Consider the following 27971-nt stretch of genomic DNA (forward strand, 5'->3'; position numbering starts at 1 on the left):
TCATGCCCGCGGCAGGTCCGGTTGTCCCGGGGCTCCGGTGGACCTCCCGCAGGCATGACTGCGGCAGGTCCGCCGGCCCAGCCTGCCGCCCCCCCGGGAAAGGGCCGCCCCACACGCGTGCTTGCCGCGCTGGAGTCTGGAGCTGGCCCTGGTCGTGACGGACAGGCGGGGGGTCCGGGGGGTACCTGTGGGGATCGTGACGGACAGGTGGGGGTCCGGGGGGTACCTGTGGGGGTTGTGACGGACAGGCGGGGGGTACCTGTGGGGATCGTGACGGACAGGCGGGGGTCCAGGGGGTACCTGTGGGGGTCATGACGGACAGGCGGGGGGTCCGGGGGGTACCTGTGGGGATCGTGACGGACAGGTGGGGGGTCCGGGGGGTACCTGTGGGGGTTGTGACGGACAGGCGGGGGGTACCGGTGGGGATCGTGACGGACAGGAGGGGGACCCGGGGGTACCTGTGGGGGTCATGACGGACAGGCGGGGGGTCCGGGGGTACCTGTGGGGATCGTGACGGACAGGCGGGGGCGGGCAGGGGGGTACCTGTGGGGATCGTGACGGACAGGCGGGGGGTCCGGGGGGTACCTGTGGGGGTCGTGACGGACAGGCGGGGGGGTGGGGGGTACCTGTGGGGATCGTGACGGACAGGCGGGGGGTCCGGGGGGTACCTGTGGGGGTCGTGACGGACAGGCGAGGGGTGGGGGGTACCTGTGGGGGTCGTGACGGACAGGCGGGGGGGCGGGGGATACCTGTGGGGATCGTGACGGACAGGCGGGGGGGCGGGGGGTACCTGCGGGGATAGTGACGGACAGGCGGGGGGTCCGGGGGGTACCTGCGGGGATCGTGACGGACAGGCGGGGGTGCACGGGGGGACCTGTGGGGATCGTGACGGACAGGCGGGGGGTCCGGGGGTACCTGTAGGGGTCGTGACGGACAGGCGGGGGTCCGGGGGTACCTGTGGGGATCGTGACGGACAGGCAGGGGGTCCGGGGGGTACCTGTGGGGGTCGTGACGGACTGGCGGGGGGTACCTGTGGGGATCGTGACGGACAGGCGGGGGGTCCGGGGGTACCTGTGGGGATCATGACGGACAGGGCGGTGGCCGAGGCAGATTTGATGACCTTGGCCCCCACCCGGGCGCTGCGCCTCTCGCCCGCCGACTCCCCGCACAGCTGCTGGTGCCGGGCGCGCCGCAGCACCAGGTCGCTGGTGGCTTTGGGGGCCTGGGGGTCCGCGTCCTTCGGGGCCTGGGCATCGCCCCCCTTCACTCTATCGCCTGGGGGGAGAGACAGAGCAACGGGGGGGGGACGTGAGGGTCTCAGCCTCCCGCCTGGCACCCCTGCGCCTCCACCCCGCACAATGGTGGCACCATTACCCAGCATTCACTGCTCCCTCCGCAGAGATTTCAGGGCCCTTTCCCAGAAGGCACCTCTCTCTGCCCCCCCATTATGTACCCACAATGCACTGCCCCCCGCAAGCTTTCCAGCCTGTTACCCAGAATGCACCTCCCCATGCTCTGCCTAGTGGGGCAATTACCAGGGGGAGGGGAAGTTCCCGGCGGGGGGGGTGCCACGTTTAACGCTCTGCCTGGCTCCCCTCCCTCCTTGCCGGGAGCCCCGGGTCCTACCCACCCGCCTCGGCGTTCTTGGGGGTAGCGGGGTCCCCGGCTGCTCCCGCGCTCCCCTCCTTTCCCTCGGCCTGGGGGGCAGCTGGGGGGCCCCCGTTCTCCCTGGCGGGGCCCCTGGCCCGGGGCTCGTCGTCGTCCTCCAGCGGCGCGGTGAAGCGGCTGGTGTCCATGAGCGCCGAGAAGCGGCGCCGGGCGCCCAGCGGGGGGCTCGACTCGCTCTCCGGGTAGGTGTATTCCGAGGCCGAGAGGCGCTTCCTGCGGCACAGACACAGGGCGGGCGGGTGAGGCCCCAAGGACCTCCCGGAGCCGGGAGAGAACCCAGGAGTCCTGGCTCCCTGCTCCCCCTGCTCTAACCACTAGACCCCACTGCCCTCCCGGAGCCAGGAGAGAACCCAGGAGTCCTGGCTCCCTGCTCCCCCTGCTCTAACCACTAGACCCCACTGCCCTCCCGGAGCCAGGAGAGAACCCAGGAGTCCTGGCTCCCTGCTCCCCCTGCTCTAACCACTAGACCCCACTGCCCTCCCGGAGCCGGGAGAGAACCCAGGAGTCCTGGCTCCCTGCTCCCCCTGCTCTAACCACTAGACCCCACTGCCCTCCCGGAGCCGGGAGAGAACCCAGGAGTCCTGGCTCCCTGCTCCCCCTGCTCTAACCACTAGACCCCACTGCCCTCCCGGAGCCAGGAGAGAACCCAGGAGTCCTGGCTCCCTGCTCCCCCTGCTCTAACCACTAGACCCCACTGCCCTCCCGGAGCCAGGAGAGAACCCAGGAGTCCTGGCTCCCAGCTCCCCCTGCTCTAACCACTAGACCATCACTGCCCTCCCGGAGCCGGGAGAGAACCCAGGAGTCCTGGCTCCCAGCTCCCCCTGCTCTAACCACTAGACCCCACTGCCCTCCCAGAGCCAGGAGAGAACCCAGGAGTCCTGGCTCCCAGCTCCCCCTGCTCTAACCACTAGACCCCACTCCCCTCCCAGAGCCAGCCTCTGCCAGACAGTCTCCTGGACTGGCCCAGCAGGGGGCGCTGCAGGCTGGGATGAACTGGAGTTTCTGGGGGAGCCTGCCCCGCCCCCACCTGCCCCCCTTCACACCTCCTGGGAGCCCCCCCAGTCACCTCTCTGGGGAGCCCCCCCACAGCTCCAGGGAGCCCCCCAGTCACCCCTCAGGGAGCCCCCCCCACTCACAGCTCCGGGGACCCCCCAGTCGCTCCTCAGGGAGCCCCCCCTCACAGTTCTGGGGAGCTCCCATTCACCCCTCAGGAGCCCCCCCCAGCTCTGGGAACCCCCCAGTCACCCCTCGGGGAGCCCCCCCACAGTTCCAGGAGCCCCCCAGTCACCCCTCAGGAGCCCCCCCTCAGCTCTGGGGACCCCCCAGTCACCCCTCGGGGAGTCCCCCCCTCACAGCTCTGGGGAACCCCCAGTCACCCCTTGGGGAGCCCCCCCAGCTCTGGGGACCCTCCAGTCACCCCTCGGGGAGCCCCCCCCAGCTCTGGGGACCCTCCAGTCACCCCTCGGGGAGCCCCCCCCAGCTCTGGGGACCCCCCAGTCACCCCTCGGGGAGTCCCCCCACTCACAGCTCCGGGGAGCCCCCAGTCACCCCTCAGGGAGCCCCCCACAATTCCAGGAGCCCCCCAGTCACCCCTCAGGAGCCCCCCCAGCTCTGGGGACCCCCCAGTCACCCCTCGGGGAGCCCCCCCAGCTCTGGGGACCCCCCAGTCACCCCTCCGGGAGCCCCCCAGCTCTGGGGACCCCCCAGTCACCCCTCGGGGAGCCCCCCCAGCTCTGGGGACCCCCCAGTCACCCCTCGGGGAGCCCCCCACTCACAGCTCCGGGGACCCCCCAGTCACCCCTCAGGAGGCCCCCCCAGCTCTGGGGAGCCCCCAGTCACCCCTCGGGGAGCCCCCCCAGCTCTGGGGACCCTCCAGTCACCCCTCGGGGAGCCCCCCCAGCTCTGGGGACCCCCCAGTCACCCCTCAGGAGCCCCCCCCCCACTCACAGCTCCGGGGAGCCGCTGCGCCAGCTCTTGTCCCGCAGGGTGAAGCTGCCCAGGCTCTCGCGTTTGCCGAGCGGCTCGTCCTTGTGCTTGTTGCTCTGGTCCCGCTTGGTGACGCCCGGGCCCTTGGGCTCGTGCTGGGAGAGGTGCTCCATGCTGCTGTACACCTGGGGGGGCAGGGGCAGGGGGGCGCCGCCAGCCCCACGGCTCATACGCGCCCCCAGCCCCACGGCTTGCAAACGCGCCCCCAGCCCCACGGCTCGCACACGCCCCAGCCCCACGGCTCGCACATGCCCCAGCCCCACGGCTCACACGCGCCCCCAGCCCCACGGCTTGCAAACGCGCCCCCAGCCCCATGAATTGCACACGCTTCCAGCCCCACGGCTCGCACACACCCCCAGCCCTATGGCTCGCATATACCCCCAGCCCCACGGCTTGCAAACGCGCCCCCAGCCCCATGAATCGCACTCGCCCCAGCCCCACGGCTCGCACACGCCCCCAGCCCCACGGCTCGCACACGCCCCCAGCCCCACGGCTCACACGTGCCCCCAGCCCCATGAATTGCACTCACCCCAGCCCCATGGATCGCACATACCCCCAGCCCCACAGCTCGCACATACCCCCAGCCCCACAGCTTGCACATGCCCCCAGCCCCATGGCTCACACATGCGCCTCCAGCCCCACGGCTTGCACACACCCCCAGCCCCATGGCTTGCAAACACGCCCCCAGCCCCATAAATTGCACTCGCCCCAGCCCCATGGATCGCACACGCCCCCAGCCCCACGGCTTGCACACGCTTCCAGCCCCACGGCTCGCACACCCCCCCAGCCCCACGGCTCACACGCGCCCCCAGCCCCATGGCTTGCAAACGCGCCCCCAGCCCCATGAATTGCACTCACCCCAGCCCCATGGATCGCACACATCCCCAGCCCCACGGCTCGCATATACCCCCAGCCCCACGGCTCACACGCGCCCCCAGCCCCATGGCTTGCAAACGCGCCCCCAGCCCCACAGATCGCACACGCTCCCCCAGCCCTATGGATTGCACACACACACACAGCCCCACAGATCTTATACGTGCCCCCAGACCCACAGCTCGCACACGCGCCCCTGGCCCCACGGCTCACACACACGCCCCTGGCCCCACAGATCGTACATGCGACCCTGGCCCCATGGATCATATGTGCGCCCCCAGCCCCATGGATCACACACATGCACCCATGGATCACACGTGACCCCGGCCCCACAGATCGCCAGCCCACATACCTGACCCCACAGATACAGCAGCCATCTAGCCAAGCCCAACAGCTCACACAGGTCCCATGCATCTCACACACACCACACACACACACACACACACACACAACCACTGCCCCAGGTGCCCCAGACGGGGCAGCCCTTTGCCCTCGGTGTTACGGGGTCCCACCTTGCTGAACCTGGGGGAGCAGGAAGAGAACTGCCGGATTTCCACCGGCTCGTCCTCCGTCGTGTCGTCCTCGTCGTAGGAGTTGATGTGGTGGTACTTGTCTGAACGAGCTGGAGGGGGAAGGGAGACAGTAATAAACAGCCCCTGCGCCCCACCCCAGAGGTGGCTGCATCTCAGCACCGGATGAGGGGTCCCCGTATACACAGCCCCCCACCCCAGAGGTGGCTGCATCTCAGCACCGGATGAGGGGTCCCCGTATACACAGCCGCCCACCCCAGAGGTGGCTGCATCTCAGCACTAGATGAGGGGTCCCCGTATACACAGCCGCCCACCCCACCCCAGAGGTGGCTGCATCTCAGCACCGGATGAGGGGTCCCCATATACACAGCCCCCCACCCCAGAGGTGGCTGAATCTCAGCACCGGATGAGGGGTCCCCGTATACACAGCCCCTGCGCCCCACCCCAGAGGTGGCCGCATCTCAGTGTTGGACGAGGGGTCCGTGATCCTGCCATTCATTCCCAGCTGCTCAAGTGGCCCCGCTGGGCACAACGAGTTTGCAGGCTCCCAGCAGGCCGAGCGCCCATGGCACACAACCCCCTCCCCCGAATGGCGTCAGAGGGACGAGGGACTGAACAGGGCATGGGGACCCAGGTCCCTTCTGCCCCTGGCCAGAGGCGCTGCCCGTGGGCATGTCGCGTGGGCAGCTCGCCCGGCCACTGACGGGGGCAAGAACATCAGCCCCAAACCTCCTTTAAAAGAAAGGGGATGCAACGCCCCCTGGTGGCAGCGTGGAGGATTGAACTCTGCCAGAGCTGGGCATAGAACCCAGGCGTCCTGGCTCCCAGCCCCCCCTGCTCTAGCCACTAGACCCCACTCCCCTCCCAGAGCTGGGCATAGAACCCAGGAGTCCTGGCTCCCAGCCCCCCCTGCTCTAGCCACTAGACCCCCACTCCCCTCCCAGAGCTGGGCATAGAACCCAGGAGTCCTGGCTCCCAGACCCCCCTGCTCTATCCACTGGACCCCACTCCCCTCCCAGAGCCAGGATAGAACCCAGGAGTCCTGGCTCCCAGCCCCCCCTGCTCTAGCCACTAGACCCCACTCCCCTCCCAGAGCTGGGATAGAACCTGAGCCCCCAGACCCATGGTTCTGGCTACGAGTCCCTTGAGTCCCCATTCCCTGAGCTCTGGAGCCCAGGCTGGCTCATGCTCCGGCCATGGCGGGCTGCCTGGGCCGTGCCCACGGCGGGGAGGGGGCGGCAGGAGCAGGGGGTACGGGGGGGGTGGCACTTGCTGTCGAAGTAGCTGGTGTCCTCCTCCGACTCCAGGTGGGGGACGAACTCGGCTTTGTGGCGCAGCAGCCCCGCCCAGTCGAGCTCCTTGAAGAAGCTGTGCTGCTTCACCTCGAACGCGCCACCTGCGGAGACCGACCCCCGCCGGGGCGTCAGGGAGGGGAGACCGGGGGGCAGGGCCCTTTGCTGGGGGGCAGGCAGGGGGAGCAGGGCCCTTCGCCGGGGGGCAGGCAGGGGGAGCAGGGCCCTTTGCCAGGGGGGCAGGCAGGGGGAGCAGGGCCCTTCACCGGGGGGCAGGCAGGGGGAGCAGGGCCCTTTGCCGGGGGGCAGGCAGGGGGAGCAGGGCCCTTTGCCGGGGGGCAGGCAGGGGGAGCAGGGCCCTTCGCCGGGGGGGCAGGCAGGGGGAGCAGGGCCCTTTGCCAGGGGGGCAGGCAGGGGGAGGCTGGGGGTAGCCAGAGCCGGCCAGGCCCACAGGTGCTGGGCACCACACGGCTACAATGGCCAAGGGCTGCTGTCAGCGGGGGCACTGGAGTCGGCTGCGGGCACTGGGGAGGGGATGGGGGGGGCTCTGGGATGTCAGATGGGGGGGCACCAGGCTGGGGGGTTACACTGGGGCACTAGCTGAGCGGGGCCCATGGCTGCAGCAGGTCCATGGTGCGACAGTCGCAGCCCCGTGCCCGGGGGGGGGCATCTTACCGGCCCCCAGGCGGACGAGCGGGTCGGTCTGCAGCAGGCAGGAGACGAGGTGCTGGGCATCCGCGGGCAGGGCCTCCTCCCCGTCCGGCCACAGGATGTCGTCTGCGGGGGGGTTAGATGGGGGCAGAGCTGGACCCCAACTCAGCCCCCCCGACCCTTCCCCCCCAAACTCAGCCCCTCCCCCGACCCTTCCCCCCAAACTCAGCCCCTCCCCCGACCCTTCCCCCCCAAACTCAGCCCCTCCCCCGACCCTTCCCCCCAGCTCAGCCCCACCCCAGACCCTTCACATGAAATTGACACTGTCCCCTCCATGAACCTGCCCTCAAACACCCGGGATCCCCGGGCCCCCCTCCCCCTCGCGCCCCCCTCCCCCCCGCGCCCCCACCTACCGCTGATGACCTGCCCGAAGAGCTCCTCGGGGGTGTCCCCGAAGAAGGGGACGCAGCCCACCAGGAACTCGTACAGGATGATGCCCATGGCCCACCAGTCCACCGGCTTCCCGTAGCCCTGCCGCAGGATCACCTCGGGAGCGATGTACTCGGGGGTCCCGCACACCTGCCCGGGGGGGGGGGGGCGTCAGTCCTCGGCCAGCGCCCCCAGCTCCCGCTGAGCCCCCCACCCCGTCAGTCCTCAGCCAGCGCCCCCACCCCCCGCTGAGCCCCCCACCCCGTCAGTCCTTGGCCAGCGCCCCCGTTCCCCGCTGAGCCCCCCACCCCCTCTGAGCCTGCCCCATCAGTCCTCGGTCAGTGCCCCCACTCCCCGCTGAGCCCCCCACCCCCTCTGAGCCCCCCAGTCCCCACTGAGCCCTCCCGTCAGTCCTCGACCAGTGCCCCCGTTCCCTGCTGACCCCCGACCCCATCAATCCTCGGCCAGTGCCCCCACCCCGTCAGTCCTCGGCCAGTGCCCCCACCACCGCTGAGCCCCCAACCCCATCAGTCCTCGGCCAGTGCCCCCACCCCCCATATACACTGAGCTCCATCAGCCCCGGGCTAATGCCCATCCCCTGCCTGGTCCCCCCATCAGGGGCCCCTGTAGCTCCACCCCATGGCCCCCCAACCCCTGCCCCAGGCCTCACCTGCTTGTCCAGGAACTCGCGGGCGTCCTTCTCGATGTGGCCCTCGTACAGGTTGGTCGTGAGGCTCATCAGCCCCATCTTGGAGAGGCCAAAGTCCGTCAGCTTGATGTGCCCCATGGAGGTGATGAGCAGGCTGGGGGGACAGCGACAGGGAGCCCCTGAGAGCGGGGGCTGGGGAGGGGGGATTCTGAGGCCCCCCACCCCCCTCCTGGGCCCCAGATCACCACATCACGTGGCCCACCCCCATTCTTGGGGGGAGCTGGGGGGCCCAGATGGGGCTGAGGGATGGAGATGAAAGTGCAATGGAAGAAGCTGCCTCCCTTTGGGAATAGAACCCAGGAGTCCTGGCTTCCAGCCCCCCTGCTCTAACCACTAGACCCCACTTCCCTCCCAGAGCTGGGTTAGAACCCAAGAATCCTGCCTCCCAGCCCCCCTGCTCTAACCACTAGGCACCACTTCCCTCCCAGAGCTGGGTTAGAACCCAAGAATCCTGCCTCCCAGCCCCCCTGCTCTAACCACTAGGCACCACTTCCCTCCCAGAGCTGGGTTAGAACCCAAGAATCCTGCCTCCCAGCCTCCTGCTCTAACCACTAGGCCCCCACTCCCCTCCCAGAGCTGGGCAGAGCACCCGGGCGTTCTGCTCCCCGCCCCACTGGCTCCATACTTGTCGGGTTTGAGGTCGCGGTGGACAATGCCATAGTTGTGCAGATACTCCAGGGCCAGCACGGTCTCGGCGAAGTACATTCGCGCCAGCTCCACGGGCAGAGCCCCGATGTTCTTCAGCAGCGTGGCGCAGTCCCCACCTGCCAGGGGAGCCAGAGAGACCCTGTTTATCCTGGGAAGAGGGTTCCCCTCATACCCCTAGAGCCGGGAGCTCCCTGTTCTCGAGCCCTGTTGATGGTGGGATGCATGGAGCCCCAGACCCTCTCCAGGAATCTCCGCTTCCAGCCCCAATGTACTTAGATACCCCCGGGGGAATTCTGCGCCGCTGCGCGTGAACATAATTCATGTGCCGCGCACACTTTTATTTTTTCCCGCAGAAAATAACGCCTGCTGGAAAGTTGCTGCTGTTGCCCACCAGAGGGCGCGGTGGTGCCAGGATCCAGCCAGCCCCAGCTGCTGGGAGGGAAGAGAAAGAGGCTGCCCTGCCTTCTTCACAGCGCCCGTCGGGCCCGGTCAGGAGACGGGGGCTATGGGGAGACACAGCCTGGGGCACACGGGGCTGCTGGGAGGTCACAGATAGGAGCTCATAAGGGCTAGTGGGGGAGGACAGGCTGGGGCAGGGGCTGAATGAGAGTGGAGGCCCAGGGGGAAGGGGTGCAGGGCCATGTGGGCGAAGGGGGATGGCTGAGTGGGGGCACAGAGACACATGGGGTCAGGAGTGGTGCAGGGCCACATGGGGATGGGGGGTGTCTGAGCTGGGGTGGGGGGAGACAGGGGCTGATGTGCTTGATGAATGGGAAAGGCTGGGGGTCAACCAGGGTCTGCATGGGGGAAGCTCCCGAACAATCCTTCCCCCCCGCAAAAAAAAGTGTTCCCACCCATATCCAACAACCCCCCCAAGTTCACACCCAGGCTCCTTCCCAGCAAATTACTTCCCTCTCCCTCAGCCCTGACTCCCCCAAGGCTTTGCACGGCTTCTGAGGGGCGCGGGACGTACGGTTCTGTACTGTAGTTTAAAGGAATTATTACTCCGAGTTCTGTATTAATATTCCTAGTCCGAAATCTATTTGTCAAAAACCAGTTCCTGACGCTTTTCTGTCGTCTGTATTGTTACAGACACACACGCCGAGAGGTGTTTTGAAATAAATTACCAAAATAATTGAAACTGGCGTGATTATATTGTGGTCTTTTGACAGGTGACATATGCAGACTTTTGCAGAATTTTAAAATATTGTGTGCAGAATTTTAATTTTTTGGCACAGAATGTTAAGTTTTTGGTGCAGGATTCCCCAGGAGCAGTTAAAACAGCCTCTCGGTGATGTGGGGATCTCGCCGTGGGAAGCCTGTGCTGGGAGGATGTGAGGCTCGGCATGCACATGCAGCTTGGCATGTCACATCGCCCCGGTGAAATGCAACACAGCACTGTCCCAACCCACCACCGCCCTGTCCCAAGACAACGGCACCCTGGCACACCACAGTGCCGACCCGTCACGATACCACACAAATCCCACGACACTGTCCCACAACGCCACCCTGCCACTCTAAACCCCGGCGCCGTTAGGACAGAAGAGGGCCCTGTCGTGGCACAGCCATGCCACGTCCTGCCACGAGTGTTCCCTGCCCCGATCATGATGCCACATCTCCCCGTCACATCCCCTCGTTGCAATACAACTCCGCTCAGCCACGCTGACCCTGCTCCGTCATGACCCAAAGTCAACCTGTCCCAACTCCCATCCCCCACGCAGGACCCCCCCCACCCCCCCCCGTGTCAATTCAGTGCCGCATGACATGGCATCACCCCGCTGTGCAGTCAGCACATCATGCCGCGCCACCGTGTCACGCCGCACCACCCTGCAGAGACAGCCCGGCACGACACAGCACCACCATGGCGTGGCCACATCATTGCGCAGAGAAGGCAGGTCACAAGGTGACACCACCATGCTGGGACGTGTCACTGCTACGCAGAAGGGGCACATCACGACACAACACCACTGTGTTGTGACACGACACACTGCTAGGCAGCTCCACCGTGTCACGACACCACCACGTTGTGACACAACACGCTACAGCATCACGTCACAACACACTGCTAGGCAGCTCCACCGTGTCACAACAACACCGCCATGTTGTGACACGACACCGCCACTGCTCCGCCATGTCGTGACACCACCGTGTGGTGATACAACACACTGCTAGGCAGCCCCACCACATCACAACGCAACGTCACCGTGTTGCGACACGACACACTGCTAGGCAGCCCCACCATAGTGCGACATAGTGGGCAGCGGAGCCAGTTTCAGGGCTGCTGGTGGTCCCCCACCCCGGGTGTGCCCACCCTGCCCCACCCCCAGCTCCAGAAGTGCCCCCCCACCCCAGGCATGCCCTCCTGACCCCTTAGCTCCGGAGGTGCCTCCCCCAGCCCCAGGCGTGCCCCCCCCAGCCCCAGGCGTGCCCCCCCACCCCCCCAGCCCCAGGCGTGCCCCCCCAGCCCCAGGCGTGCCCCAGCCCCAGGCGTGCCCCAGCCCCAGGCGTGCCCCCCCACCCCCCCAGCCCCAGGCGTGCCCCCCCCCTCCCCCAGCCCCCGGCGTGCCCCCCAGCCCCAGGCATGCCCCCCCAGCCCCAGGCGTGCCCCCCAGCCCCAGGCATGCCCCCCCAGCCCCAGGCGTGCCCCAGCCCCAGGCGTGCCCCCCCACTCCCCCAGCCCCAGGCGTGCCCCAGCCCCAGGCGTGCCCCCCCACCCCCCAGCCCCAGGCGTGCCCGCCGTACCTTCCACATACTCCATGACCATGCAGAGGTGCCGCTTGGTCTCGAAGGAGCAGAACATGCTGACGACGAAGGGGTTCTCGGCGAAGGTGAGGATGTCCCGCTCCACGAACGCCTGCTGGATCTGGTTCCGCAGGATCAGGTTCTGCTTGTTGATCCTCTTCATGGCAAAGCGCTGCCGGGTCTCCTTGTGCCGCACCAAGTACACGGCCCTGAAACCCAGCACAGGCTCGGCTCCGGCTCCAGCGCCAGCCACTGGGGCCAGGCGAGGACCCAGGAGTCCTTGCGCCAACCTCTCACCCCCCCAACTCTAACCACTCCCCTCCCAGGGCTGGCACGAGAACCCAGGAGTCCTGGAGCCAACCCCCCAACTCTAGCCACTCCCCTCCCAGGGCTGGCGCGAGAACCCAGGAGTCCTGGAGCCAACCCCCCAACTCTAGCCACTCCCCTCCCAGGGCTGGCATGAGAACCCAGACTGACACCCAGTCCTCCCCCACTCTAACCACTCAACCTCACTGCTGCCTCGGAGCTGGGACAGAACCCAGGAGTCCAGGGTTCTCCCTTTTCCCCTCAAATTCTCTGTGACGCTGGGGGCGGGTTTGGGGGTGCTGATCCCCCCCCCCATAGAGCAATGGGGCTGTGAGGGAAGGAGCCAAATCTCTTCTGCCTCCCCCGGACCCCCAAGGGGTGCAGGCCATGGCCGTAGGAGGGGCCCCGGGTCAGGGGTCAACCCCTCCTGCAACACTCTCTCACCCATAGGCTCCGTTGCTAATAAGTTTGATGGTTTCAAAGTCCCCTTCTCCGGGTGGTTTCTTGTGTTTCAGGGCAGCTCCCCGGCCCTGGAATAAATCACCCGCATCACTGAGGGTAGGGGTGGGAAAGAGGGAGCCCCCACCCCCCCGATCCAGCCCCAATGTCAGCCCTCTGGCCCCACCAGCTCCCAGCCCCCTGCTCTAACCACTAGACCCCACTTCCTCCTAGAGCACTGGGTGCCTGGTGTTCCCATGCTGGGCTAAAGCCAGCCGGGGCAGCCTCGGCCCAGCGCACGGGCTCAGGGGGCTGGGAGTTGTGTTTGTGTGTGTAGCTGTGGGGCTGGGTGTCCCTGGTGGAGTGGGTCTATGGGGTGTGTTGTTTCTGGGTCTGGGTATCTGTGTGTGCGTGTCTGTGTCCAGTGTGTGTGTGTGTGTTACTTCTGGGGTTGTGTATCTGTGTGTGTGTGTGTTATTCCAAGTTGTGTCCCTGTAGGGGTGTGTGATTGTGTGGGGGGGGATGGCTCTGTGAGGAGTGTGGTGTTTCAGATGTTGTGTGTCTGTGAGGGAGGTGGCTCCGCAGGGAGTGTGAGTGTGTTTGCGTGTGTCTGGGATGGGTTGTATTGTTCCTGGGGTTGTGTGTGTCTGTGGAAAGTGTGCGTCTCTGCATGGGAGGATGTTGTTTCTCAGGCTGTGTCCTCCTGGGGTGTGTGACCGTCGGCAGCATTTGCGTGTTGTTTGTTTCTGGGGCTGTGGTATGTGTGTCCGTGAGGAGTGTGTTTCTGGAGTTGTGTGTCTCAGCAGGGGTGTTGTTTTGGGGGTCGTTGCTCTGGAGCTGTGTGACAGTGGTGAGTGTGTGTGTCGATTCTGGGGTTGTGTCCCTCTAGGCTTGTGTGACTGGTGCTGCATGCTGGACTGTGCGTGTCCGGGGTGGACTGTGTTGTTTTGAGGGTTGGTTCTCGGAGGGGGTGTGACAGGGACGGGTGTGTGTGTCTCTTGGGTGAGCTGTGTATGTTGTTTCGGGAGACTAATCACACCCCCCCCAGCCCCTCCTCGCTGCTCAGCCCCTTTCCCGGGCCAGGAGGTCACCTGATCCCTTTGTCTCCAACACCTTCAGTTGGCACCTTGCGGGGAGGGGCCCAGGCCATCAGTTGCCAGGAGACAGAGTGTCAGGCATTTAGGTGCACTGGCCCCTTCCTCTGCAGCAATCACACCCCCTGATCCCCCCACCTAGATATTAAGAACTGCCTAGGGGAAACTGAGGCACCAACACCGTATTCACCGAAAGCATTAAGAACATTCCCAGTTCGTCACCCCCCCACATTATTGTGACCCCATCAGTACAGATCCAGAGCCGTGGGGCACCAGACCCAGCCCTCACATGCTGCCCACCCCCCATGGCTCGGACCCCTGATGGCCGTGTGCTGTCTGCACACCTGGGGGTGGGCACTTACCTCCGTGAACTCGTCTGTCTCAGGCGTGTTGGAGCCACCGCTGTCGTGTTCCTCCAGATGTACCATGTCTGGGGGGAAACATGGACTGAGGAGAGGGGTCATGGGAGCCCCCAGAAAGGGTGACGCGGGCAGCCACACACACACGCACACACACCCATGGACATACGCACAGGGATAGACACGGACATTCAGTCCCAGACAAGGCAGGCGCGTACACACGTGTGCATGTTAACATAAATATAGTCACGTGTAGTCCCACACAGAGATACACACATGCAGTTATACAGGCATGCACATGCGGCTGCAAACACACATGCAGTCATACATACACATATGCAGTCACACATATGCATATAGACATATGCACAGAGTTGCAAATACATGCATGTTTTCAGACAGCCATGTGAATGCTAACACACATAGAAATGAAAGCACAGACGCATGCCTGCTAATGCACAGAGTCACACACTCACATGCAATCACACACACACATGTGTATGCTAACACACATGAATAACACACACAGTCACACCAATGTGCAACACACACATGTGCCTGCTAACACACATGCAGTCACACAGCCACATGCAATCACACACACGTGTATACTAGCACACATGAATGATAACACACAATCGCACACCAATGTGCAATTACACACACATGTTCATGCTAACACACAGGCAGTCACACAGCCACATGCAATCTTACACACATGAATGCTAACACATGCATAGTCACACACCCACATGTGCATGCTAACACATATGCAGTCACACCCCAATGTGCAACAGCACACACACACATTCAATAACACACACGCAATCACACTCACCTGCAATCACGCACATGTGCATGCTAAGACACATGCAAACACCCACATGCCATCATACAGACTTGTGCAATGGCAACACGCATGCAGTCACAGCCACCCATGCTCGCTAGCACAGGCCTGGCCACAGAGGGCACTGGTCCCGGTGCCCCTCTCCCCTGCCGGGGTTACCTGTGAAGGGGTCGCGGGTGAGGCCCAGCTGGCTGATGATGTAGCGGGGAATGTCCGTCTTCATCAGGTGTCCCTCCTTGGCGTGATCCTCAGCCGCCTCGAGCAGGTGGTAAAACTCCTCGGGGTTAAACTCCTGCAAGATGCCAGCACGGCCACCCAGACCCGTCACTAACGGGCAGGCGGGGTGGGGCACCCCCATAGAGACCCTGCGGGCTGAGGAGACACCCCAGGGCTCCCCTTGTGTCCGAGAGCAGGCACTGGGGAGGGGTGCCCCAACTACAGATCTGCACGCAGGGCATCCTGGGTCAGCGAGCAGGGTGGGAGCGGGGCACTGGGGCTCTGTCTACTCACCCGTTCCTGCTGGCAAACCAGGGACAGCCAGCAGGGGGCACTGCGGGTGTGGTGCCAGTGTTTGCATCAGCCTGTACGCGTGTATCAGGGGCGTGTGTGTGAGTGAGTGTGCATCAGGCATTTCTGTGCGTGTATCAGGTGTTTGTGCCTTTGTGTGTTTCAGGGGTGTGGGTGTGTCAGGTCAGGCCCTGCAGGCATTTGTGCACATTTGTGTTGGGGGGAGGGGCGGTTGGTGTGTCTCTATGTCCGTTTCAGGTATTTCATAGAATCATAGAACTTAAGATCAGAAGGGACCATTATGATCATCTAGTCTGACCTCCTGCAAGATGCAGGCCACAAAAGCCGATCCACCCACTCCTGAAATAATTCTCTCCCTTGACTCAGCTGTTGAAGTCCCCAAATCCTGATTTAAAGACTTCATGTAGCAGATAATCCTCCAGCAAGCGACCCCTGCCCTTTTTGTGCGTGTCTGTTTCAGGTGTATGTGTAGGGGGTGTATTTGTGTTTCAGGTGTGTATGTGTGTTGGGGTGTGTAGCATGACAAGGTGGGTGAGGAAACATCCTTTCTTGGACCAACTTCTCCTGGTGAGAGAGACAAGCTTTCGAGCTACACAGAGCTCCCCTTGTGTGTGTCGGATGTTGGGGTGTGTGTGGTTGTGTTTCAGGTGTCTTTGTTGGTGGATGTATTTTGGGTGCTTGTAAGGGGACTCTCTCTCTCTCTCTCACACACACACACACACACACAGACACAGAGCTGTGTCCTTTGTCACCGTCTCAGAAGCTGCCAGACCCTCCGCCCGGGTCGCCCCGCCCCACGTCCCTGGGCGAAGGGGGGTTCACACACTGATTGGCGAGTCAGACGCCTGGGGCTCTCGGGGTGCAGGGCAGAGGGGCTACCTACATGCCCACCCCTATTCCCCACATCATAACCCCATGGGGGGGGGGCAGGGGAGATCCCAGCTGGAGGATGTCTCTGCCTGTCTCTGTTGCCATGACGGCCCTCTAGCAACTGGGCAGCGATGGTTGTTGCCACAGCAACAGGCCGCATCAGCAACCTGCCTTGGCCAATGCCACACTGCCCCCTGCTGCGAGCTTGCTCGCCATTGGGCCAAGGCAGCAGCCCAATCACTGGCCAGCACAGCTGTTGTCAGGGCGACCAGCTGGGTGCCATCGGATTGGCTGGCATGGGTGGTCCAAGCTGCCAGATTTGGGGATGGCTATGGGGAGAACATAGAGAGGTAGGGGCAGGCTGGGGGGCAGGCACAGGGGGGATGGGGACAGGCACACAATGGAGTAAGAGAGGTGAGTAGAGCAGGGGTGGGGCTAGGAGCCAGGACTCCTGGGTTCTCTCCCCGGCTCTAGCAGGGGAGCAGGGGCTAGTGGTTAGAGCAGGGGGCTGGGAGCCAGGACTCCTGGGTTCTCTCCCCGGCTCTAGGAGGGGAGCGGGGGTTAGTGGGTTAAAGCAGGGGGGGCTGGGAGCCAGGACTCCTGGGTTCTCTCCCCGGCTCTGGGAGGAGAGCAGGGGTTAGTGGGTTAAAGCAGGGGGGGCTGGGAGCCAGGACTCCTGGGTTCTCTCCCGGCTCTAGGAGGGGAGCGGGGGCTAGTGGTTAGAGCGGGGGCTTGGCACAGGGTTTAGGGTTAGTGCAGGGATGCTAGCAGCACGTTGCTCTGACGGGCAGCAGGGCTGGGAGCCAGAGGAAAGCCCCAGCCCCTAGCATGGGGCACAGCAGCGTGGGGGGCAGCTGCCCACCCCGTGCTCCCGCCCGCCCTCACCAGGCACTCCAGGAGCCGCGCCGGGCGGGAGATGATGATCAGCAGCTTCTTCACCAGCTGGGTCACGAAGGCGACTTCCAGGCTCTCCGAGCGCTCGTAGGCCTGGGGGGTGGGGGTGATAAGAGGCAGCCCAGGCCGGCCCTAGGTCCTGGGCCTGCCCCAGAGAGCCTGCCCTCCTGCCCCGCCCCCATCGCCCCCCCACACCACTCGCATCACCCCCAGGGCCCTCATCCTGTTCCCCCATCACCCCACTTCCCAGCACCCTCCTGTTCCCATCGCATCCCTGTGATCCCGTCACCCCCCTGCTCCACACCCGCTGGCAGCGCCGCCCCCCACTCACGTCCTGCAGCAGCTTCTCCATGTTCTCCTGCAGCTCGTAGAAGTAGATGCTGGTGATAAGCCCCTCGCGGGCCTTGGCCAGGCAGTCCCGGGCCAGCTCGATCACCTGGTGGTGGATGAAGCTGAGCGCCCCGTCGGCCAGGGGCAGCACGCTGTCCGGCTCGAAGGCCGTGACGAAATCCTGCAGCTTCTCCTCCATCTGCGCCGTGGCCTGCCCGGGGTGGGGGATGAGGCGACTCTACTGAGCTGGCACCGGGGGGAGTTTACCCCAGAGACTAGGCTGCTCTGAGCAGGAATCCCATTGCCCTCCCTGAGCCAGGGCCGAACCCAGGAGTCCTGGCCCCGGCCCCCTCCTCTAACCACTATACACCACTGCCCTCCCTGAGCCAGGGCAGAACCCAGGAGTCCTGGCCCCGGCCCCCTGCTCTAACCACTATACACCACTGCCCTCCCTGAGCCAGGGCAGAACCCAGGAGTCCTGCTCCCAGCCCCATGCTCTAACCACTAGACCCCACTCCCCCCTTCCCCGAGGCAAGATGGAACCCAGGAGTCCGGAAGGCGTCATCTGGCCTGTCTCAACCCAACCTTGGCTACACGCCCCCAGACCTCTGGCTCTTGGTCCCAGGGGTGAACGAGAGACTGAGGGGAATGGGGGGGCGGGTTCCCCCTCTGACCTCCCTGGGATCCCCCCTGGAATCCCCGGAGGGAGCGGGCAGCGGTTGTACAACGTTTCGCCACCAGAGGGCTCCCTTCCCAAAGGAGCCCCCAGAGGCTTCGGCTGTGGGGGTGGGGGGCTGGGGTCCTGCCCGACCCCCCTCGCCCAGAGACTCACAGCCGGGAGCTTCGGCCACGGGCGCTGCAGGGACCTCGGAGGCCTCTCCCCGGCCAGGGCCTGTCAGCGCTTCGCTGGCGAATCCCACAGCAGGGCACAGGGCTTCCCTGCTCCCCGGCCCCCACCCTGCTCCCCGGCCCCCACCCCTGCTTCCCCAGCCCCCACCCTGCTCCCCGGGCCCCACCCCTGCTCCCCGGCCCCCACCCCTGCTCCCTCAGCCCCCACCCCTGCTCCCCGGCCCCCACCCCTGCTCCCCCAGCCCCCACCCCTGCTCCCCCAGCCCCCACCCCTGCTCCCCCAGCCCCCACCCCTGCTCCCCGGGCCCCACCCCTGCTCCCCGGGCCCCCCCCCTGCTCCCCCAGCCCCCACCCCTGCTCCCCGGGCCCCCACCCCTGCTCCCCCCGCCCCCACCCCTGCTCCCCGGGCCCCCCCCCTGCTCCCCCGGCCCCACCCCTGCTCCCCGGGCCCCACCCCTGCTCCCCGGCCCCCACCCGCTGGACTCTGCCAGGCCCTAGGCCCCCACCCTGCTGCACCCTTGGGCCCCCACCCGCTGGACTCTGCCAGGCCCTAGGCCCCCACCCTGCTGCGCCCCTGGGCCCCCACCCGCTGGACTCTGCCAGGCCCTAGGCCCCCACCCTGCTGCGCCCCTGGGCCCCCACCCACTGGATTCTGCCAGGCCCCCGGACCCCCCCCCCACTCCCTGGGCCCTTGTCCCCTGCACTGCCCTCAGGGCCTGTCCCCCCCCCCGCATACCTTGGGGAACCGTTCCTTGTACACATGGTTCATCATCACTATCTCGTTGTCGTAGGAGGAGGGGGAGCGGCCCGGGCTGCAGGGCAGGGAGGGAGGGAGGAGTCACATGGTGTTACATCTCCGTGCCTCCCCGTGTTTCCCCCCAGTGCCTCCCACCTCCCAGAAACCACCCACCCGGCTCTGAGATGCAGCCACCTCTGGGGTGGGGCGCGGGAGTTGTTTATACAGGGGTCATTTATCCAGCAGCTAAGATGCAGCCACCTCTGGGGTGGAGACCTGGTAGCTGTTACACCAGAAAGGCTTTGCACAAGGGAGAGCGCCCCCTGCTAAGCCCCCGCTCCCGCTCCCGCTCACCCTGCTGGGGAACTGGGCTCAGCACTGGCTTGGAGAGGAGAGCACCCCCTCCTGAGCCCCCACTTCCCGCGTCACAGCACCCGCTAGCCTCTGAGAAGCGGCGTGCCAAGTCTTCAGTAATGTAGGGTTTCGCGTGCCAGTAATAGATTTTCCATTTACAGGGGCCCCCGACAGAACCCCAGACTGGCAGCGGGCTGAGTGGGGCCGGCAGCAGGGACCCCGGCTGGCAGGGGCCGGCGGACGGAACCCCACACCAGCAGCGGGCTGAGCCAGCCCCTGCCAGCCGGGGTCCCGGCCGCCGGCCCCGCTCAGCCCGCCTGGGGTTCTGTTCACCCAGGCCGGCAGCCAGGACCCCGGCTGGCAAGGAGCTGGTGGCCACAACCCTACACCGGCAGCGGGCTGAGCGGGGCCAGCAGCCAGGACCCCAGCTGGCAGCATCATGCCAGTAAAAATTGGCATGTGTGCCGCCTTTGGCATGCGTGTCATAGGTTGCCAACCCCTGTGCTAGCACCTCGCTGGGGCAGCACCGATGGCCGGGGGAGGGCGCCCCCTGCCCCGGCTGCGGACAGATTTCCATTGCAAGCTTCCAATGTGACCCCCGCCCCAGGGGAAGGGAACAGACGCTGGGGGAGGGGGAGTCCGGAGGAGATGGGGGCGTCCCCTCTGCTCCTGCAGTACCTGAGGCTCCGGGACCGGGGGCGCACGGCGGGGGAGCGGCGCCCCCCATCGTCGTCCGTGATGCTCTCGGTGCTGCCGAAGTGCTTGGAGAGGAAATGCAGCTCGTCCATGGTGGGCTGGTAGGGCAGCTGGTGCAGCCGCTCCTGGGACGAGCAGGACGACTAGGGAGGGAGAGAAAGAGGAGGGTTAGCCAGGGACCCGGCGCTGAGGTGCAGCCACCTCTGGGGTGGGGCGTGTCAGGTAATTAACCGCCGCTTGGGAGGGGAAGTGAAAGAGACTCCCACGCCCTATTATCACTGCGGCACAGCGTCCCCTAGTGCTGCGCCGAAACCAGCCCTGGCAGAGTGAGGCGCGCGCCCCCTGGTGACACCCCGCCCTGCTCCCTGCAGCCCCGGCCCCCGAGCGCCGCACGGGGCCCAGCACTGACCGCCAGGGGCCAGCGCTGTGCCAGGGGACGCGCCGGCCGGCCCTACCCGCCCGTCGGGGGGGACGACACTCACCGACACGGTGGAGCTGGGCGTGTTGGTTCCATATCCGGATGAGGGAAGGGAAGCCAGAGACCACCGGCGCCCGTCTGCCCTGAGGGGACCAAAGAGCGGAGCGTGAGGGGATCCCGTCTCCCGAGAGCCCCAGCCCCGTCCAGCCCAGCCGCCCCCATGCCAGGGGCTCGGAGCTGCTGCCTGGCATGTGGGATGGGGGAGAACGGGGCTGAGCAGAGGTGCCAGGCAGTGCCCCACCCGAAGAGCCACATGGGGACCCCTAAGGGCTCGGGGGTCACACATGGGGCCAGTGGGAACGATGGGGGTGTTAACTAACTCCCCTCCCAGAGCCAGGGAGAGAACCCAGGAGTCCTGCTCACACTCCCTTCCTGGATTCGGCCCAAGCAGGCTCCCCAGGACCCTCGCCCCGTCCCCGCGCCAGGGCGCATGGGGAAGGCGCCATGCGGAGGGACAGAGCCCTCGCGCCCCGTGGGCACTTCCCACCAGTCGGTTCAGCCGAGGGATGCCAGGACCCGCCGGCCGGGTGAGCCCCCCGGTGCCCAGCTGCTCCAGAAGGAGACGGCGCCATTTCTCCCCAGGCTCTTGGCAGGGGCTGGTGTGGGTGGCCAGGGCTGTAATCAGAGCAGGGAGCGGCAGCTGCAGCCTCCTGCGTGGGCCAGGGGATCAGATGGGAGCCAGGACTCCTGGGTTCTCTCCCCAGCTCGGGGAGGGGCGTGGGGTCTAGTGGTTAGAGCGGTGGGGGGCTGGGAGCCGGGACTCCTGGGTTCTATTACCAGATATAGGAGGGGAGTAGTGTGTAATGGGTAGAGCTTGGGGGAGGGGCTGGGAGTCAGGACTCCTGGGTTCTCTCCCCAGCTCTAGAGCCAGTTCAGGCCCCGGTCTCTGTGCTGAGGCTGCTGGCGAGGTGGGAGGGTGTCAGTTAGCTGTGGGGGGAGAAGGTTGTTTATCATGAAGACACCTGGGAACTGGACTGAGGCCTGGTAAACTCATTCCACTCCCCAGAGGCTGGCACCAAGGGGGCGGCACAGCCCTTACCTGCGCGAGGAGGTGAAGGAGAAGTGGGCGGGTGCATTGGGCGAGAAGTTCCTCGGGCTGTCCAGGGGGCTGCTGCCTGCGAGGGAGAGGGAGCAGGGGACGACAGACAGACATAGAGCATGTTAGGATCCCCCGACGGACAGCATCCCACCGCTGCCACCAACACCAAATGCTTCCCCCATAGAGGGCAGAGCCACAAGGGGTGGACTACATCGTTATAGGCTGCCGTTCCCACTTCCTCCCAAGAGCAGCCAATGGGGTGGAAGGCACTAATACTTTTGTAAGCTTTAATAGACATTTTGTAACCCTAAATTCATTACAGCATGTCATAGAATCTCAGGGTTGGAAGGGACCTCAGGAGGTATCTAGTCCAACCCCCTGCTCAAAGCAGGACCAATCCCCAGACAGATTTTTGCCCTAGATCCCTAAATGGCCCCCTCAAGGATTGAACTCACAACCCTGGGTTTAGCAGGCCAATGCTCAAACCACTGAGCTATCCTTCCCCTAATGCCAGGCAAAGATGTTGGCGGTTGGAGAAAGTGGTGATGGGGGCATGAGAAAGAGATGGGTGGATGGAGAATCTGTCTATGGCCAGACAGCTGTATTAGCAGATAGATAAACAGATGGATGGATGGATGGATGGATGGACTGACAGAAGAATGGACAAATGCATAGACTGGTAGATAGATGGGCAGAAGGCTAGATGGAGAGACGGATTGGAGATGGATGGATGGATGATCTGAAAGACAGAAGAATCAATGGATGGACTGTAGTGGGGTGGACAGTGGATGGATGGATGGATGGAGAGATGGATTGGTAGACAGATGGATGAGTGGATGGACAAAAGGATAGCTACACTGCTTAAATGATGGATGGACTGAAAGAGATGGATGGATGGATGGATGGATGGATGGATTGATTGAAAGAGGTGGATGGATGGTTGGATGGATGGATGGATGGAAAGAGGTGGATGGATGGATTGAAATGGATGGATGGTTGGATGGATGGATGGATGGATTGAAAGAGGTGGGTGGATGGACTGAAAGAGATGGATGGATGGATGGATGGATGGATGGATGGATGGATGGATGGATTGAAAGAGATGGCTGGATGGCTGGATGGATGGATTGAAATGGATGGATGGTTGGATGGATGGATGGATGGATTGAAAGAGATGGATGGATGGATGGATGGATGGATGGATGGATGGATGGATTGAAAGAGGTGGATGGATGGTTGGATGGATGGATGGATGGAAAGAGGTGGATGGATGGATGGATGGATGGAAAGAGATGGATGGATGGATTGAAATGGATGGATGGATGGATGGATTGAAAGAGATGGCTGGCTGGCTGGATGGATTGAAAGAGATTGTTGGATGGATGGATGGATTGAAATGGATGGATGGTTGGATGGATGGATGGATTGAAAGAGATTGTTGGATGGATGGATGGATTGAAATGGATGGATGGTTGGATGGATGGATGGATGGAAAGAGATGGCTGGATGGTTGGATGGATGGATGGATTGAAAGAGATGGATGGTTGGATGGATGGATGGATTGAAAGAGATGGTTGGATGGATGGATGGAATGAAATGGATGGATGGTTGGATGGATGGATGGATGGATTGAAAGAGATGGTTGGATGGTTGGATGGATGGATGGATGGAAAGAGGTGGGTGGATGGACTGAAAGAGATGGCTGGATGGATGGCTGGCTGGCTGGCTAGACTGATGAATAGATAGATGGACGCTGTGATAAATGAATAGACAGACGGGCGGATGGACAGACGGGCAGCCACACACAAGGCTCCAGGGATGGAGCCAGACGAAGAGCTGAGCAGCCGTTGGGTGATGGGAGCAGCCCCGGGCCCAGCTGGGCTCCGGCAGGGCTGGCTCAGCGAGGGAAGGGAACCACCCCTGGAGGGTGTGATGCCTCGGGCAAGCGCTCCCCCTGCTGGCTACGGAGCAGCATGGCTGGGACGACGCTGGATGGATGGAGTCCCGGGCTGGGGGAACTCACCGATGTGACCCGGGAGGGGGGAGTGGGGCCGCGGCAGCGTCGGGGACGTGCTGGTCAGGATCAGGCTCTTCCTGTTACTGGTTCGGCAGCTGCAGAGAAGGGAAGGAACAAGAGAAGGGGGGACAGGACTCAGTGGGCTGGCTCGGGGGCTCGGGGGCAATGGGGTCTGACCCCAGCCCCAAAGGCAGCATGTCATCAAGGGACTTTCAAGAGACAGCTCCTCTTCGGGGTCTTCTCTACCCCCTCTGGCCCAGGACTAGAAACCCTGAGCTCTGCTCCGCTCCCAGCACCGGGGATGGAACCCAGGAGTCCTGGCTCCCAGTCCCCTGCCCCCACACTAAGCAGTAGGGCCCCTCCCAGCCATTCCCATCTCTGTTTCGTCTGGGCCCTGGAGTTTGTTCTGTGCTATTTCCAGTGCGGGAAAGGACAAAATGGATCGAGACCAGCTGGGGGCGGGGCAGTGACAGGGACAGACGCCAGGTGACGACATCTGTGCTGCCCTCCTCCCGAACGTGTGACAACATCCGTGCCCAGCTCTGCGAGGGGAGCGGGGCCTAGTGGTCGGGGGGGGGGGCGGGAGCCAGGACTCCTGGGTTCTATCTCCAGCTCTGTGAGGGGAGTGGGGCCTAGTGGTTGGGGGGGGGCTGGGAGCCAGGACTCCTGGGTTCTATCTCCAGCTCTGTGAGGGGAGTGGGGCCTAGTGGTCGGGGGGGGGGCTGGGAGCCAGGACTCCTGGTTCTATCTCCAGCTCTGTGAGGGGAGTGGGGCCTAGTGGTCGGGGAGGGCTGGGAGCCAGGACTCCTGGGTTCTATTCCCTCACTATTGTGCTGTGTTTTCCGGAACAGATTCCAGGACGTCTCTCACAAGCTGACCCCAGGGTCCTGCCTAAATTATCCAGCCCTGACATTCCCCCTCCCCCAGCCCCATCACCCACATTCCACTGCTCTGGGCTCCTACCCAGCTGCCAGGCTCCACCCCAGAGCTGGCTCGTGGCCGAGGTGGCGAATGAGGTAACTCACCCAAGGTCACACAGGGAGTCAGTGACAGAGCTGGGAATGGAACCCAGGAGTCCTGACCTCCTCCCCCGCAAAAAAACCCAGAGATAAATCAGGATTGAGGTGCAATAAACAAAGATGGAGAAGAGGAGTGTCAGGAGTGAGGGGCACTGGCAGAGTTGTGGGGGGGGGCAGGGCTGGGCTAGCAGGGGCTGCGGGTCGGGAGTGAGGGGCACCGGCAGAGTTGGGAGGCCCAGGGCTGGGCTAGCAGGGGCTGCAGGTCGGGAGTGAGGGGCACTGGCAGAGCTTGGGGGTCAGGGCTGGAATAACGGGGGGCTGCAGGTCGGGAGTGAGGGGCACCGGCAGAGCTGAGGGGAGCCCCGGGCCGGGCTAGCAGGGGCTGCGGGTCGGGAGTGAGGGGCATCGGCAGAGCTGTGGCCGTACCAATCTCTCACTGGCAGTTTTCTCGCGCACCATCAGCTTTGGGTTCTAGCCGCTGCCTCTTCTGGGGTAATGTACCTGCCCCGCTGAGGATTATTTATTAGCTGCTGGGCTCTGGTAGCAGAGCCCGGCCCACACACAGACTGTGTCACACTTCACGGCGCTGCCATGTAACTGGCTATCAGTAGGGTTCAGAGTCAGGAACCCATGGCGGGGAAAGGGGGCAGAGCGAGCCAGGGAGAGCAGGGGATTATGGGAATGCTGGCTGCTCCCCTCTGCTGTGACACAGCCAGGTTGGGACAAGCATCCTCAGCCATGTGTCATACACCCTACACTGCTCTTTGCAGGGGCGATTCCCCCACCCCACCCCCAGCTCTGGACGGGGAAGCCATGTCTAGGCCATGATGCGGCAACTGCCAAACCCTCAACTGTCCCATCCCCTAAGCAGCCTGGCCTCAGCCCCCTTGGTGCCTGTGCCCTGCTCCTCCCACCGCCTGCAGCTTGGGCTTGAGCAGACGGACCCACCCCCTAGGAAGGGCGCCCGTGGCTAGTGACTCTGGTGCCAGCCTGGGACCAAGGGAGGCGGCCTGGACACAGAGCCCCCAGGACCGGGGCCTGCGCAGCCATCTCGAAACAACCATCAGCCACCGCTACAACCAGCAGCCTCCTCCTCCACAACGGGATTCACGGCGCTGGCCATTCGCTGCTGGTCAGGGAGGCCTGGGATTTGCCATCCTGCCCCCGGGCTCCCCCCAGCCCTGCCAGTGCCCCTCACTCCCGACCCGCAGCCCCTGCTATCCTGGGCTCCCCCCACCCCCAGTCCTCCTGGTGCCCCTCACTCCCGACCCGCAGCCCCTGCTATCCTGGGCTCCCCCCACCCCCAGCCCTGCCGGTGCCCCTCACTCCCGACCCGCAGCCCCTGCTATCCTGGGCTCCCCCCACCCCCAGTCCTCCCGGTGCCCCTCACTCCCGACCCGCAGCCCCCTGCTAGCCCAGCCCTGGGCTGCCCCCGTCCCCACCCCCAGCCCTGCCGGTGCCCCTCAATCCTGACCCACAGCCCGCTCTCAGGGTCACATATTCCATCTGTGTCTGGGCTGTGCCTGTGCGACAGAGTCTGAGTCTGCCTGGTGGCTCAGTGTGTTTGAGTGTGTAGGTGTGTGTGTGTGTCAGAAGCCAGAGTGAGCGAGATCTGTTGTGTCTCAGCGTGTGCGTGGTTGTGCGTTTGCCTCCCGTCTGGTTGGCTGGGTGTGAGCGAGATCTGTCTGGTGTGATTGGGTGGGGGGTTGGCGTCAGGCGGGGGGGGGGTGTGAGTGGCTGTGTGTGTTGTGTCCGGGTCAGGTCTGGCTCTGAGCGTGGTTCAGGACGTGTGTGTGTGTGTCCTGTGTGTGTATTGTCTCCTGTGCAGCTGGTGTCTGCCTGTCTCCAAGCCCTGTCTCCATGGAGACGCCCTGTCTATCTGTCTCCTGTCTCCATGGAGACGCCCTGTCTGTCTGTCTCCTGTCTCCATGGCGATGCAGCCGGTCAAGCAGCTCATTAAACCCAACAATGGGTGGGACCCAGGCGGTTGCTCTCAATGGAGCAGGCCCCTGTCAGTGCATGTGCAAGCAGACCAGTGTGTGTCAGTGGTGTGCAAATGTGTCAGCAAGTGCATGTGCGTCAGTGCGCGTGAGTGCGTCAGTGCGTGCCCGTATGCGTGCGTGAACGTGTCAGTGTGTGTCAGTGCATGTGTGAACGTGTCAGGATGTGCATCAGTGTGTGCACATGTGTTAGTGAATGCGCAGCCATGTATCAGCCCTTCTCCCACCACACACTACCACACAAACACCAATTATACTGCACAACAACACACACATGGAGTAGCACACACTCCCTCCAGGGACCAGTAGCTGTTCCTCTCTTGCACACACACACACACACACACACACACACACACACACACACACACACACGGTGTAATTCCCCCAAAGGTGCCCACCTCGGCTCCACACCCTTCTCCCCCGACCCTCCCCAGACTGATCCCAAAGGGCCCTGCCCCCCACTCCCCACAGCCCCTCCAAGCAGCCAGGCAGCACTTGGCAGGTGGGTGGCTGGGTGGCTGGGGGGCAGAGGGCTAGAGGTGGCTGGGGACGGCCGCTCTCCTTCGCTGTCAGTCCAAGATATGTCTCTAGCCCCTCCCCCTCATACACTATTCGACCCCTAAGACAGGAGGCGCCAGGGTGCAGGGGCTGGAAATCCTGAACAACCCTCAGACCCCAGAGCTGCCCCCCTCCACCCCAGCGAGATGCAGAGCTTGGAGGGCCAAGGAGATGGGTGGATCTGGGCTGTTACTCAGACAGAGCCGAGTATGTGAGATTAGATAGATAGATAGATAGATAGATAGATAGATAGATAGATAGATAGATAGGTAGATAGATAGAGGGGGTGGATGGGGAGGGAGGGGAGTGTCTGGGGATGGAGGGATAGTGAGGAAGAGGGAGGCAGAGGGGCTGGAGGAAGGGGGCTGACAGGGATGGAGAGGTGAGAACGGAGGGGGGATGGGGATGGAGGAGGAGGGTGGAGAGTTTGGGGAGGGAGGGGAGGGGATGGGGATGGAAGGATCAGGCAGAGGGGAAGGAGGGATGATGGGGGATGGGGCGGATGGGGAAGGGGAGAATGGCGGGGGAGGGGGATGAGGATGGAAGGATCTGGACAGAGAGGAAGGAGGGATGATGGGGGGGCTGAGGAAGGAGAGGGAGGGGGACAGAGGAGATGGGGGAGGGGATGGAGGGGGACTGACGGGGGAGGGGAATGGAGGAGGATGGGGGAGGGGGGTGATGAGGGGCTGAGGAAGGGGGGATGGAGGGAGGAGGGGGATGGAGGAGGATGGGGACGGGATGATGGGGGGCTGAGGATGGGGGAGGGGGATGGAGAGAGGAGGGGGACGAGGGGATGGAGGGGGGGCTGAGGAAGGGGGGAGGGGGATGGAGGATGATGGAGGGCTGAGGATGGGGGAGGGGGTGATGGGGGGATGGAGGGAGGATGGGGGGATGGAGGGAGGATGAGGGAGGGGATGGAGGGAGGATGGGGACCTGAGGATGGGGGGGGTCAGGGGAGGGGAAGGATGATGGGGGGCTGAGGATGGGGGGATGGAGGGAGGATGGAGGGAGGGGGATGATTGGGGGCTGAG

The 27971-nt window shown here is 64.2% G+C and overlaps 1 protein-coding gene across 2 annotated transcripts in view; it reads right to left on the bottom strand.

Moving 5' to 3' along the window:
• Positions 1 to 27971, bottom strand: part of MAST1 (microtubule associated serine/threonine kinase 1) — a 45624-nt gene that overhangs the window by 6687 nt on the left and 10966 nt on the right. For both annotated transcript variants that reach the window (XM_044994874.1, XM_044994873.1), the window contains 20 exons: positions 23370 to 23458; positions 21347 to 21422; positions 20312 to 20390; positions 19812 to 19972; positions 18780 to 18855; positions 17196 to 17405; positions 16856 to 16957; positions 14732 to 14864; positions 13729 to 13796; positions 12279 to 12364; positions 11529 to 11737; positions 8764 to 8902; positions 8100 to 8232; positions 7414 to 7579; positions 7025 to 7126; positions 6331 to 6453; positions 5040 to 5149; positions 3616 to 3779; positions 1631 to 1881; positions 1072 to 1275 (listed from right to left, as the gene is read on the bottom strand). In XM_044994874.1, the coding sequence (XP_044850809.1) occupies positions 1072 to 1275; positions 1631 to 1881; positions 3616 to 3779; positions 5040 to 5149; positions 6331 to 6453; positions 7025 to 7126; positions 7414 to 7579; positions 8100 to 8232; positions 8764 to 8902; positions 11529 to 11737; positions 12279 to 12364; positions 13729 to 13796; positions 14732 to 14864; positions 16856 to 16957; positions 17196 to 17405; positions 18780 to 18855; positions 19812 to 19972; positions 20312 to 20390; positions 21347 to 21422; positions 23370 to 23458 (2681 nt within the window). The remainder of the gene's footprint in view (positions 1 to 1071; positions 1276 to 1630; positions 1882 to 3615; positions 3780 to 5039; positions 5150 to 6330; positions 6454 to 7024; positions 7127 to 7413; positions 7580 to 8099; positions 8233 to 8763; positions 8903 to 11528; positions 11738 to 12278; positions 12365 to 13728; positions 13797 to 14731; positions 14865 to 16855; positions 16958 to 17195; positions 17406 to 18779; positions 18856 to 19811; positions 19973 to 20311; positions 20391 to 21346; positions 21423 to 23369; positions 23459 to 27971) is intronic.

This window comes from Mauremys mutica, chromosome 20, assembly GCF_020497125.1.
Source record: "Mauremys mutica isolate MM-2020 ecotype Southern chromosome 20, ASM2049712v1, whole genome shotgun sequence".
Classification (NCBI taxonomy): Eukaryota; Metazoa; Chordata; order Testudines; family Geoemydidae; genus Mauremys; species Mauremys mutica.